Source organism: Phaseolus vulgaris, chromosome 6, assembly GCF_051622355.1.
Source record: "Phaseolus vulgaris cultivar YP4 chromosome 6, ASM5162235v1, whole genome shotgun sequence".
NCBI lineage: Eukaryota > Viridiplantae > Streptophyta > Magnoliopsida > Fabales > Fabaceae > Phaseolus > Phaseolus vulgaris.
Window position 1 is genome coordinate 16,219,295 of NC_143503.1, and position 14,152 is coordinate 16,233,446.

General features: G+C 32.2%; 2 protein-coding genes across 7 annotated transcripts; both read left to right on the plus strand.

Moving 5' to 3' along the window:
- The first annotated feature begins 533 nt into the window (after nt 1-533).
- Nucleotides 534-2,879, plus strand: LOC137831064 (spermidine hydroxycinnamoyl transferase). Its single transcript, XM_090304168.1, is given in 4 exon segments — nt 534-886; nt 888-1,610; nt 2,469-2,556; nt 2,559-2,879. Coding segments are annotated over 4 exon segments (1,347 nt in total). The 5' UTR covers nt 534-568; the 3' UTR covers nt 2,777-2,879.
- Nucleotides 2,880-3,532: 653 nt separating this feature from the next.
- LOC150027201 (putative linoleate 9S-lipoxygenase 5) lies at nt 3,533-7,827 on the plus strand. 6 transcript variants are annotated; one of them, XR_016521817.1, is made up of 7 exons: nt 3,621-4,206; nt 4,457-4,542; nt 4,916-5,074; nt 5,341-6,629; nt 6,761-7,099; nt 7,192-7,337; nt 7,465-7,827. XR_016521817.1 is itself a non-coding variant. In XM_090304083.1 (7 exons), the coding sequence occupies exons 4-7, from the start codon at nt 6,305-6,307 to the stop codon at nt 7,501-7,503; spliced, it is 792 nt and encodes a 263-aa protein (XP_090160209.1). In that variant the 5' UTR covers nt 3,621-4,206; nt 4,457-4,542; nt 4,916-5,074; nt 5,341-6,304; the 3' UTR covers nt 7,504-7,827. The 6 variants fall into 6 exon arrangements, 3 of the variants coding, with proteins under 3 accessions (XP_090160209.1, XP_090160210.1, XP_090160212.1); XR_016521818.1 differs by having other exon boundaries at nt 7,195-7,337; XM_090304083.1 differs by having other exon boundaries at nt 7,192-7,280.
- Nucleotides 7,828-14,152: the final 6,325 nt, after the last annotated feature.

Sequence of the window (14,152 nt, forward strand, 5' to 3'; positions counted from 1 at the left end):
CTAAAATTAAGTGTAGTTTTGAATTTTTAATGATATTACGTAAATTTTAATAATTATAAAATATATATTTAATTTGATAGATATAATCAATTTTATAAATTATAAAACAATATATATATATATATAATATTTTATTTTTTTATATTATTATAAATTAATTTTAATTATTAAGTGCAGACTTAACACGATAATTTTTAAATTTTAAATTTATTATATAAATAATTTTTTTAATTATCATTTCAAAAACTTAAGATAATAATCAATAATTTCAAAATTATTAAGAGTCTAACAACTGAACCATTATACAACTATAACTATAACTTGATCTACCAATAATATGTTATAATTTCAAATAATACAAATTTTCTTTAACAATAATTTAAAATTTAAGTTTAATAATTGTTTTAATTATATATTTTCATCGAAAACCGTTACATATTTTCCGCAAATAGCGGTACAGTAAATGGATAAGATCCACATAAATGTGATAACAAGTGAATTGTACAATGTAAATGATTCTATAAATTCATTTCTTTTGTGTGTTGTTGCAATAGAAACCTTTCACAAAATGGTAACTATCAAAGCATCTTACACAGTAGTTCCAAATCAACCAACTCCAGAAGGCATTCAATGGCTGCCTGATAGTGATCAAGTGGCACGTCTGTATCACGCTCCCACCATCTACATTTTCCATGCAAAGCACAACCATGACACATTAATTCAACAGATGAGAAACTCTCTTAGCAAGATTTTGTGCCACTACTATCCATTGGCTGGTAGATTGAGAAGGTTAGAAGAAGATGGCAGATTGGAATTGGATTGTAATACAAAAGGAGCGGTGTTGATTGAAGCAGAATCCATAAAAACAGTGCAAGATTATGATGACTTTTTTGGGTGAATCCATTAAGGATTTGGTTCCAACAGTTGATTACACAAAAACCCTAATTCAGGAACTTCCCATGTTACTGGTGCAAGTAACAAGTTTCCTTGGCCATGAAGCATTTTCCATTGGAGTTGCTATCTGTCATGTCTTGGTTGATGGTGTTGCTGCTGTTCAGTTCATCAACTCATGGGCAAAGTTGGCTCGTGGAGAAACATTAGAGCCTCATGAAATGCCCTTTCTGGATCGAACTGTGCTCAGATTCATAGCCCCTCCATCGCCCCCACGCTTTGATCATCTAGAGTTCAAGCCTTTTCCCCTCATATTAGGAAGATGTGACAACACTGCTGAGAAAAACAAGGTGGTAAAGACCACCTTGTTGAAGCTGACAGCAGAACAAGTGCGGAAGCTGAAGAACAAGGCCAATGCTGATGAATCAACAAAAGGGTCAAGACCTTATAGCAGATTTGAAGCTATTGCTGCACATGTATGGAGATCTGCATGTAAGGCTCGTGGATTAGATGAAAATCAACCAAATATTGTTCGGTTCGGTTCTGATATTCGCAATAGACTCATTCCACCTCTCCCTAGGAATTACTTTGGGAATGCTATGACCTTAACAGTAGCATCATCACAGGTTGGAGAAATCTTATCAAATTCTTTGGGTCATGCTGCTAAGAAAATAAGGGAAGCAATTGAAGTTCTTACACATGAGTATATAAGCTCACAGGTACATAGGACTAATTTTTTTGGTCCCCTTTCAACCTTATTATGTCTATTTCTTCTTTCACACTTGTTTTATAGTTTGACAGTATTTTCTTCTTATAGCACGAACAAAATAAATGTATCAAATTAAAACTAATTCTAACATAATAAACTAAATTGTATGTTGCATGATTAAGTAAAAATGAATTTGTAGTTAAGAAGAAATAACCAAATTTAACTTTTTAAAATGTTTAAATGATATGAATTAAATATATTATTTTAAAGCACATATTTTAATTTATTAAAAAAAATTATTAAATAAAAATTAATTTTAAAGATAAAAAAAATTAATTACTATATTAACTAGTTTGAATATTACTTTAAAAAGTAAAAAATAATAGTGTCTAAAATAATTTTTACTATTAATAAAAATTAATTATAAATTAATTTTTAAAATTATATTTAATTAGTTATTAATATTTTAATTATTAATTAATTTAAATTTTAAAATTTATTGTTAAAATTTTGACACCTAATTAAAAATTAGTTTATAAAATTTCATTAATAATAAAAACTATTTTAAATATAATAATTTTTAGTCTTTAAAATAATATCTAATTTAATTAATATAATAACTAATTATTTTTTATTTTTAAAATTAATTTTTATTTTATATTTTTTTATAATACTTTTATGAATTACATTTAATTTAAAATTAAGTAGTTTTATTTAATAGTAGTTCGGTATTTTTAATGAAATTGAGTACTAGTTTGGTTTAGTTAATTTTTTAAGAAAATCTTAAAAATGAAGGTATAATCATGGATATTTTATTATTAATTTGACTTTCCCACATTAATTTTATAGAGAAATCCATTTTTTACAGATAGATATTATTAGAGGCCAGGACCACATGGATAAAGCAAGGGCTTTGTACTTTGGAGCAAATGAAGATAAGGATGCATTGTTTTATGGGAACCTAACCTTCAGATTACAAGTTGGATGAGGATGCCAACGTATGAAGCAGATTTTGGTTGGGGAAAACCCGTGTATTTCCGTTATGCAGTTGTGGCTACACAAGATAGGGCAATCATTACTCAAAGTCCGGATGGGGATGACTCTGTTATTCTGTTTCTATCCTTTCAAATGGAATATATGCAGCTTTTCAAGGATTGTTTTTATGAAGAAATATAAGCTGTATCTTTATATATATATATATAACTTCTTGAATGTAAGCTTTACATGTGAGACATGTAATTTGTCATGTTTAATTAATTTACTTAATTGTTATGCTTAATTGTTTACTTGCTTTCTTACAAATTATTTTAAAAAATAAGTAATTTTATAAATTGTATATGGAATTTAATATAATCAATTTCTATTAATGGAAGTCTTCGAAAGTAGATATATAAAAGATTAGATTGATAGTAATAAACATTTGACAAATGAATTTAGAGAAGGAGTGTATGACTTCCTATAATATTTTATTAGTCAAGAACAAGTTCAAATGTCAAGATGTCTTGTGTTAAATATGATTGGAAAGTTTTCAAGTTGGGTGGGATTTATCAAGAGGGAGTCATGTCTAATTATTACTGTGGATAAATTATGGTGAGAAATTGTCACAATCCCTTGCGTGGATGTTGGTAAACTGTAAGAAAAATTATTATTACATACAACACCAAACAGTATGTAAGACACTAAATCAATATGTAAAACATAGTTACATACGAATTACATATGAAAAAAATCGTATGTAAAACTGTTGTAGGTAATTGTTACATACAAATTTAAAATCCGTATTACATACCGACAGATATATCTGTATGTAATTACACACTGATATATCCGTATTTAACCATAATTTTATTTTTGTATATCTAAAAGTATTGAAATCTAATTATATTTATATTACTGCTGTATAATTATATGGTGGAGGGAGAAGGATGACATGTTTACAAGCAACTTTTAAATTTGATGTATTTTCATAATTACTAATCACAAATGCCTATATTTATTCCAACCTAATGAGAACATGACTAAGAGAGTCTTAATCAAATTATTTATGTTTTAGGTCTCAAAAGAGAACATAAAAATCCTATTATGATTAAATCAAATTCTTAATTTATAATAGGAAAAAAATCAAACTTCTGTCATTAAGACATTTAAGTTGATTTTATTTACTTATTATTTATAATAGTTAATTTATTTTTCTTTTTATTTTCTTCATTGTTATTGAGAAATATATTAAATTGTGATTAATATATTAACGCCATCCTCCGCCTCCTGCTCCAGACGTCATCCTCCGCCTCCCGCTCCACTCCAGATGCCACCCTCCATCTCCCGCTTCAACGCCACTACACTCTTTCGCTGCGCCGCTCCATTCCGCAATGCTAACAGGTACGCCTCCAATTGGACCTCCATTCTCGAGAACACCAGTGTGTGCAATTCCTCCAAGGTTGTTCGAATTGGAGACTCTGAAATTGGGAAATCAAATTTGCTCTTGCAAAAGATGTATTTCAGTTTGATTCCAAACTCACAATACAAGTGAAATTCGCTTATGGGAACATCAAGGTTGGATAAAAACTCATCAAAGCTGAAATATGGGACACTGCAGGCCAAGAGAGGTAAGGAACTCACTATTCCTTCTTTTTCTTTTCTCCCTTCCAATGGATGGCTCTTTGTTTTCTCTTCAATTGGTCATTGCTTTCATCTTTTTAATTCTTTTAGGCTCTGTAAACTATAATAAACTTACAGTTTTGTTGTATATAGTATGTTATTACAGAATTTTTTTTCTCTATTGCAATAGCAGTGCCTTTTTCTATCAATCGCATAATTTAGCTATTCAATTAAATTTTGTGTTGAAAATATGTGCAGTTAAATGAATGTTGTTGAGTGTAGCTGCAAACCATGGACTATGTCAGACTAATTCTCTTATATACTATGTAAGACGAAGACCTTTTGTAAGTATTTGGCATCTCTGTGGATTCATGAATTGTTGCGTATATTTGAGTGTCATTGAGTCTTGGTTATTGTGGACTTATTCAAGTTCCTTGGATCAACATAACTAACTCTCTTATGATATTTTTCAATTTGATCCATTAGAGAACTTCAAATTTTCCTTACCAAATTTTATCGTTAGAGCTCATTAATCTCATTTAAGATTATCCGGCTGTACAATGTTTTCTACTGATGATTGATTTTGGATACCTGTGGGTTAAATTGTTAACGCAAACTCCCCTCCTTTAGGATGGATGGGGCTGAGATAGGGTTTTTTTGGATCCTTACTTAAATTAGCAAGAAGAAACTGACTAGCATCTTCAACTTAATTTATAGGTGATGATTACCGGTGACCAAGCTTTGACAGCTTGCCATGTTGCTAGCCAAGTTCATATTATAACAAAACCTACATTAATCCTTGGACCAGCACAAAATGGTGAGGGCTATAATTGGATGTAACCTGATGAGACTGAAAACATTCGCTACAGCCTACAGGTAATTATTGTTCTTTCTGGTTGCACTATCTTATGCATGCAGTTACCTTCTTTTTTAGCTTTAGACAGGCAGTAGTTGAATGTAAGATCCCTTTATTGGCCTCAAAATTTATTTCGTTCTATTATAAGCTTGTTCTGCAAAATTGTTAAGCTGGAGTTTTTGCTCCCACTGCTTCCAAAGTCCATACACACGCTTTTCTGCAGTCATTGTAATTTTCTTTTTATTTTAAAAAAATTTAGACTGATAATATTTATAATTGATTTCAGTGAGAAAGAGGTTGAATCTTTGTCGGAGACCCATGATCTTTGTATTGGTGGTGATTGCATTGAGATGTCGCAACAGACATCAGCTACTCTTCTGGTCATTCCTCATGTGAAGATTCTGATCAATTCCACCAAATAGCTAAACATTAGAACATAGTCTTTTGCATATATGCTTCACTGATACATTTTGAAGCTAAAGTTAATTAAATGAAGTGATTTATAGTAGAGAGACACTTGGAATCTAGTATTGTGTAAGTGTTGATGATGCTACCAGATTTGAAGGAATCACAAATATTTTTTGTATCTAGTATCTGCTGGTGATTGAAGTGTTTCCAAAAACACTTGGTGCCCTGATCTGTAATGACACTGTTACACATGTTATCATTTTTTTGTCTCCTATATGAAGAAAGCTACAATCTTTGTAGTATAAGGTCTGTTACTATTAAAAAAATGAAGGTTTCTTATCTTCTTATTGAGCTTACATGATAAAGTATTCAATCCTCGCAGCACCATTCTTCTAGATAAAAAAATTGTCGCAAAAAGTGTTTTAGTTTCTGTTGTTGAGGAAACTATTTGATAATTTTGTATACTCATGTTCTTGGGTCAGATCTTTAAGATTTGGAATAACTCATCAAACAGGATATCAGGTTTTCCTCATTCATCTCAGATGACTTCTTCTGTTAGTTTAGTGGTCTATCCTCTTCCCATTCATTATTGCCATATTCATTTAATTGAATCATATATGCAATAAGTACTTGATTTCTTTCTTAGTTGCTTTTCTTATTCACTATAACACATTTCATCACACAAACTTAGTTTAAAAGGTGGAACCAACAATAAAATATATTATATAACAACAATCTATTTCAGTTCATCCATTATATAAAGACCATCCCAGTTTTTAACATCTCTCAACTATATCTCAATTATCTTTCTCTCTTTCTTACGCGTATTTTACTTGCTAGGCATGGTTGAGCTTCCGTTCAGCTCAAGGGCTATTCCAACATTGCTCATTCCCTGTTTCTTCCTTGTTTTTGGGAATTTTCGGAATGCAGAGGCCAGAAATAGACATTACAAATGGGAGTTGATGAATGAGTATAGGTCCCCTGATTGCTTTAAGAAGCTTGTTATCACAATCAATGGAATAACTCCAGGACCCACCATCCAGGCTCAGGAGGGTGACACAGTTGTTGTTCAAGTTAACAACACTTTGATCACGGAAAACCTTTCCATCCACTGGCATGAGATTAGACAAGTTTGGCTTCATCTTCTACCCAGAATATTTTTTCAAAGTATAAGCTTAAATAAAAGAGATTTAAACGATTAATTTAGACTTTTCATTGAAATCCAGTTTAGCTAACAATGATTTTTGGCCTTTTCAGTTTTAGTTTTAAATTTCTGATGTGGTGTTGTTATTTACCAGATGCCAAGATTGAGAGTAGATTGAACTTGGCCATGAGCTTGAACATCTACGTTCCAAGGGATGAAAGGTCTGGTCACTTGAAATTGTCAGACTTTCTTGCTAACGCACTGAAGTCCATACTTCAGGTTATCAAACCTGAGTTGGAATCTCTATTCGACAGCACCCCTGATGAGTTTAATAGCTTTAAAGATGTGTTTAAACTCTACGAAGGTGGGATCAAGGTGCCTGAAGGTATACTTAAGAATGTTAGGCATAAAATCCCTGCAGAGCTGCTCAAAGAAATTCTCCGAACTGATGGAGAAAGGTTCCTCAAGTTTCCCGTGCCTCAAGCGATTAAAGGTATTTTTACTGTGTTGGCAAAGAAACCTGAAAATGTCATGTATTTTTGTAAATGACTCCCATATAATGACAACATTCTTATAATTTTTTAGCAGAAGATAAGTCTGCATGGAGAATCGATGAAGAATTTGCTAGAGAGATGCTTGCAGGTGTAAACCCTGTTATTATTCGCTGCCTCCAAGTATGAAGTATTCGCAGCCTTACTATTTTATAATAGATCGAATTCAACTAAAGAATTGTATGTTTGTCGGAATTTCTTCATTCTCTAATTCTTTTTTACAGTTTCAAAAGATATTATGTTAGCCATACAATTTGGTGTATATTGCTATTGTTATTGGTTTGATTTGCTAAGAAATTTTCTACAGTGTTACTTCTGCAGCTTACATATCAGAGTCTTGGTGTAGTCTATGGAGATTTGGGCACTTTCCCCTTGTATGTTTTCTATAATACATTTCCTCATGAAATTGACGACCAGGAAGATGTGATTGGAGCTCTTTCTTTAATTATATACTCTCTTATTCTGGTGTGACTGCTCAAATATGTTCTTATTGTACTACGAGTGAAGGATAATGGTCAAGGTATTGTTTGATTTTGGTAATTAGTATATTTTTGGTTGGATTAAGGAAATAAACAATATTAGTATTTCAACATATGACATACTGTATTGAACGTGTATATTTGTTGATACTGTTGAACATCTATGGAAAAGGTGGAACGTTGGCTCTTTATTCCTTGCTATGTCAACATGCACATATTAGAATCATTCCCAATCAGCATCAGCATCAATATCGTATGGATGAGTAGATAACACCGTATAGTGTCCATGCATAAAAATCTATTTATTTATAGGTTATTGTTATTTAACATCTTACTATCAGTTTTTTATTTTATTTTACAAGACATGTTTTATATTAATTTAGAATTTAATTTCTTCTAAATTTATATTTAAATATTACCTCTCAAATTAAGAAATCATAAATGGGTATTAATTTTTATATATTATTCCCAGTGATCTTATTATAACATTTCTTTTTTTATAAAGTTTAAAAAGATGTACAAAAGGTGTTCCAGAAAAGAAAAATAAGAACCACGATGAGTTGGAACGATAATATATATATATATCATTGACATGCTGCAACACTATTATACCACTTCACATAAAACTATAAGCTAACTTAAAAAGGCTTGAATTTTGAGTCGTATTGATTTGGATTTACATGGGCACACCAAAGTTGGTTTTATCAAGGTATTATTTATTATTCTAATACCGTGGATTTTAATGAATAAGATTAATAAATTAACCCTGTTAAAAATAATTTTTTTTAGTGATATAACATAATGAATGACCAAGGACTGATATTGTTTGATAAAAGCAAAGCAACAAAAAATACGGGTATTTTTAATAGAATGACAAATTTAACATGGTTCTCCAAATTCCATACATATGTGTAAAAAGTAAGTAACAATACCTGCAATATTACATGTATAAAGATGAGATAGGACAAACACAACCTTCAAAGAAATTAGATGAAACTCTTTTATTGTAAAAGCAATGTCCTAGATGAGAATTAATCATATTATCGGAATAAGTAATTGAAAAGGTAAAAATCTAAGTGTTGATGATGAGTTCAATGCATAACTAATCAGCTATATGGTTGTGTTTGAATAGGGAAGAAGATTTGAAGGAGTGCATTTGGTGTGATTTGAGAGGAAAGTGAATTTGTTTGGATTAGGATATATTAGACTAGATTTGTGAGAAAACTTTATTGAATTTTGTGACTGATGCGATGGTTGTGTGAAAATTTTAATTTTTTTAAATCTGTAAAATGTAAGTTTAAAAATTTACTCTTACCTTTAAAAATATATGAATAATAACAAAATAATTAATTAATTTATATATTTAACTTTTATAATTAATAATAATAGTATATAAATAACTATATTTTTTATTATTATTAATTATTTTTATTAATAATATTATTAAATATTTTTATACAACTAAAATTAAGTGTAATTTTGAATTTTTAATGATATTACGTAAATTTTAATAATTATAAAATATATATTTAATATAATATATATTTTAACTTGATAGATATAATAAATTTTATAAATTATAAAACAATATATATATATATATACACACATATATAATATTTTATTTATTTATATTATTATTATAAATTAATTTTAACTAAATAAAAAATAATAATTTTATAATTAATTAAAAAATTTAATTTTATTATTATTACTATTATTTATTTTTTATAATTATTTTAATTATTTATAATAATTTTTATTTCATAAATTTTTTTATTTATCATAATTTTTATTTTAAATATTTATTAATATTTTTTATTATTTTAATAATAATAATTATTTTTTATATTATATTTATACAATTAAATTATATTCTTTTATTATAATATAAATATTAATAAATTAATAATATGAAAATATAAACGTATATATAAAAAATATATGTATATATAAAATATATATATTGATAAGATTATGAATATATATTTTATTATATATAATTTTCTTTCTTCGAAAATCTTCTTATCTATACGAACAAAGGTCAAATATATTTTACCTCATTTTCTATTTTTAAATAATCTTTTATTTATTGAATTTTTTGCATTTGTTGACATTCTTTGCTCGTAAAAATATTTCGTGGAAAATAAACGGAGCATAATTAAAGAATCCTACTAAGAAGAGATCAAGTTTTTCTCCACTTAGATGGTCTTTTTTGGTCTTACTGAGCAAAAGTTTCAAAATGGGGTGGTCTGATACATGAAGCTCCCATAATGTGGGTTTTGGGACACAATGACTCCCACACAGTTTAACGATGGTCTTCCTAGAAGCATGTGTTGAGTGTGAAGGCAGGATCAATTGGGCTGGGCTGATTAGACTCCATGTTTTAGTTAGTGGACTTAATTATTGTTTCACCTCTATAATCTCTATTTAAGAGATCTTTGTGCTTGTAATAAAATTGTAACAAATAGAATGAAAACCTAATTAGTTGTCCGTGAACGTAGGTTGTAGATTAACGACCGAACCACGTTAAATCCTATGTTGTTTATTTTCTGCAGTTGATTCGTGATTGTGTGTGTTGCTTCCGTGTGCGTTTTTCCAATCAAGTGGTATCATAGACAGGTTCGTTTACACACTAGAGATCCGATCAGCAGAAATTAATCGACGAGACGTGAAAATTGCGGCTGCAGCGGTGTCCCAAAGCTAGGGTTTCACAGGGGTGGCAGCGGCGTCCCAAAGCTAGGGTTTCGCAGGGGCGACAACGACGTCCCAAAGCTAGGGTTTCGCAGGGGCAACAACGGCATCCCAAAGCTAGGGTTTCACAGGGGTGGTAGCGACGCTAAAGCTAGGGTTTTGCAGGGGCGACACCGATTTCCTAAAGTTAGGGTTTCACAAGGGTGGCAACGGCGTCCCAAAGCTAGGGTTGTGTGTGCGTTCTGCAGGTGTGCTGGTCTAAGATGGCACAAAGTGCAGTGCGACGACAGTGACCAACGATGATGGTGGTGCGGAGCGCGCCAGTGCGGTGCGGAGTGCGAACAGCGGCGGTGCACGTCCTAGCAGCTGTGGTCCAGTACGCGGAGCGCCACTGCAGTGGGGATTGCGACCAGGTTTGTTGGTGAGTGATTTTGGGTGGTGCAATTTTTGTGTTCTTGATTTAAAAAAAAAAATTGTCAAGATCTTAAATTAGTTGTACTGAGTATCTCGACTAGTCATTTGAGATGGCAGAAGACGGGAAGTTCCGAATTGAAAAATTCGATGGTACAGATTTCAGTTGGTGAAAAATGAAAATTGAGGATTTTCTAGTTCAGTTACTGAGCACATCAATAAAATGAATTCGATCTTAGCCAGACTTACGTCAGTGGGCATTAAGTTCGATGATGAAGTTCAAGCTTTACTATTGATATCGTCATTACCTGGCAGTGCGTCCGGGACGGTTACAATAGTTACCAGTTCAGCGGGACTCGATGGATTCACTTTTGAGAAGATTCGTGATCTCATTCTTGGCGAGGACGTCAGAAGAAGGAGTTCTGGGGAATTATCTAGTGAATCGCTAAATGTCATCAGAGGTAAGAAATATCCAAGGTAGTGGGACCAAGATCAGAAGAAGGAGTCAGTCAAAGACTTAGGATTGCTCAAGTGTAACATGTTGGAACTGCAAGGAGGTGGGGCATTTCAGGAATCAAAGCTCAAATGATAAACAAGTCAACATTGCAGAAGACTCCGCGAACGAGGACCTCTTAGTCTGTTGCGCGGATAGCAGTGTAGATTCCTGGGTCATGGATTCTGGTGCTTCATTTCATGCTACCCACAACAGTGAAGCATTGCAGAATCTAGTTATTGGAGACTTTGGAAAGGTAAGACTAGTGGACAGTAGAACTCTTGATGTTACGGGCATGGGTGACACAGTGTTGAAGACGTCAGTCGGTTTCTGGACTTTGAATGATGTCAGAGTTGTTCCAAACTTAACGAAAAGTGTGATTTCTTTTAGGCAGTTGGACGAACAGGAACATGATGTGAAGTTTGGAAATCAACAATGGAAGGTCGTTAAGGGAAATCTTGTCATGGCACGCGGAAGAAAGAGATGTTTGTTGTAAATGGTCGGATTACCGTCTGATGGAGTGACCTTCCCAGCTCGGAAGATAAACAAAGTCCGGTTCACAAAATCTCGTGGAAAGAAAAGGGTTGTCTTTACAAGAGAGAAACTCAAAGCCACAGGTCAGATTCAGGATGAACGAGCATGGAAAGGTTCAGGTAGACCAGTTAGAGGTACTTATGGCAGTGGGAGCACGGGCCGTGCTTCAACTGAGGTTCCTAGACGACATTGGGTTAGGAGAACCAGTATTCCAGCTGTTGAAACATCTCCAGAAAATTTCTTATTGAGTATGGAGTATGTTTGTGTTAGAGTTAAACAATGTCTAAGTTCAAGAGGGGAGGGGTGAATTGAGCTTATCAAATTTTCGCAAAAGAGGTTGATTTACAGTGTAACAGAGGTGAAAAGAACAAATTGATTTTAACCGAAACAGATTGTTTTTACAAATGACTTTTAGCACAAACAGAACTTGATCAACAAGGTTTAGATCAACCAGCAGAAATAGCAAAAACACTTACCTCTGGTGCCCTAACTGAATTTCGAAAAACCTTTCAACAGAGCAAAAATAAACCTATTGTTTCTCAAGAAAACAGATTTATTTTTGTACTGAATCAAACCTTTTAAGAAAACTTTAAAAAGCTTTTCCAAAACCATTTAACCACATCATGTGCTTGATCTTACTACCTTGATTTGGCATCTAGGATGAGTCATGCAGCAAAAGGCAACCTTGAATACACACAAACCTAAAGTATAAGATCATCTAAGACACATTGCAACCTTCAAAGCAAACTAGCTAAAGACTACATCAAACACACTAATGCAAGGTAGAGATGAGCTTCATCCATCTTCAACAGTTTGTTCTCAGGCTATTCTAGAATCCGAAAGTTCGTGTAAGTGGGAGCCGGTAGGAACAGAGGACGGGTCAGTGGCAGTTCCAGTCATGACGAACCTGTTGAAACTCAGGGGAGTTTCAACAAAGTCTTTAAGATGATTAAGAAGGCTGGTGGCAACTAGCGGTGGAACATTGAGTTCTGTTGACAGATTACAGAAGTACATGTACACAGTTGAAGCGTAGGTGAACATTTTTTCGTGGCTTCAAGTGAGAGATTGTTGAGTGTGAACCCAGGACCAATTGGGCTGGGCTGACTAGACACCATGTTTTAGTGAGTGGCTTAACTATTTTGTCCCCTCTATAAGTTCTATTTAAGAGATCTTTGTGCTTGTAATAAAATTGTAACAAACAGAATGAAAACCTAATTAGTTGCCCGTGGACGTAGGTTGCAGATTGACGACCGAACCACATTAAATCCTGTGTTGTTTATTTTCTGTAGTTGATTCGTGATTGTATGTGTTGCTTCCGCATGCATTTTTCCCATCAGCATGTTGTAAAAGTGTCGACATCAATGATCAAATACTTGATCTTAACGGTTTTCTATCTTTCGTCTTCTCCAAATTTCGTGTAAAGGTCAACATATCCTTTCACGCCCTCTCTTTCCTCCGAGAACCTGACAATGGTAAGTCGTACTATATATATATATATAGATTTTGATATAATGAGCAAGTTTAGATCTATCTTAACTGGGAATTACTTATATCATGTCTTACTTATATCCTATATTATTGATACTCTATTAATAGATTTAGAGATATTCTCTGAAAATGTAAAGCAAGAAGTGTAAAAAATTAAATTTCCAATCTTGTATTTTATTAGAATAAATCTTGCCACCGATTTTTTATTCAACTGCTACAAGATCAACAATTCCATGAGCTCGGGCTTTTGCTGCTGACATAAAAACATCCCTTTCCATGTCTTCTGATATGACCCATAAAGATTTTCCCGTTTATTGTACATAAACCCTTGTGATAGTTTCATGCATTTTTAGTAGCTCTTCCACTTCCAGGATAAATTCTCTTGCTTGTGCTTCTTAAAAAGAACTAGCAGGTTGGTGGATCATTACTCTGATTATATCACTTAAGTATTATTTCCCTTATCTTTGATAAATATTTTTAGAATTCTTTATCCTATGTTGGTATATTGTTAAAGATTGTCTTTATTCCCAAAATAAAGGTAAAAGGGATAAAGCCAAATAAGACAAAAGTAAAAAGAATATTCAGTAACCGTAAAAGCATTTTGTATTAATGCGTATAGCTTTTACACCTAAGCAATTCATTTTTTCCTAAAAGTATTTTCTTCGATGAATTTTGTTTCTACATTTATAAATTTATTTTTTTCTATAAAAATAAAAAGAAGTACAAAATCTACTAGGAGAACCATGTCAGCAGAAAGTCTCATCTTCTTAAAGGTTTTAAGAAACAAGACATTGACCGAACTTCCTTGGTCAACCAAAGTCTTCATAAATGTATAATTCACTACCTCAAACGTGATTACTATAGGGTCGTCCTAATTCGGGTCTATTCCTTTAAAG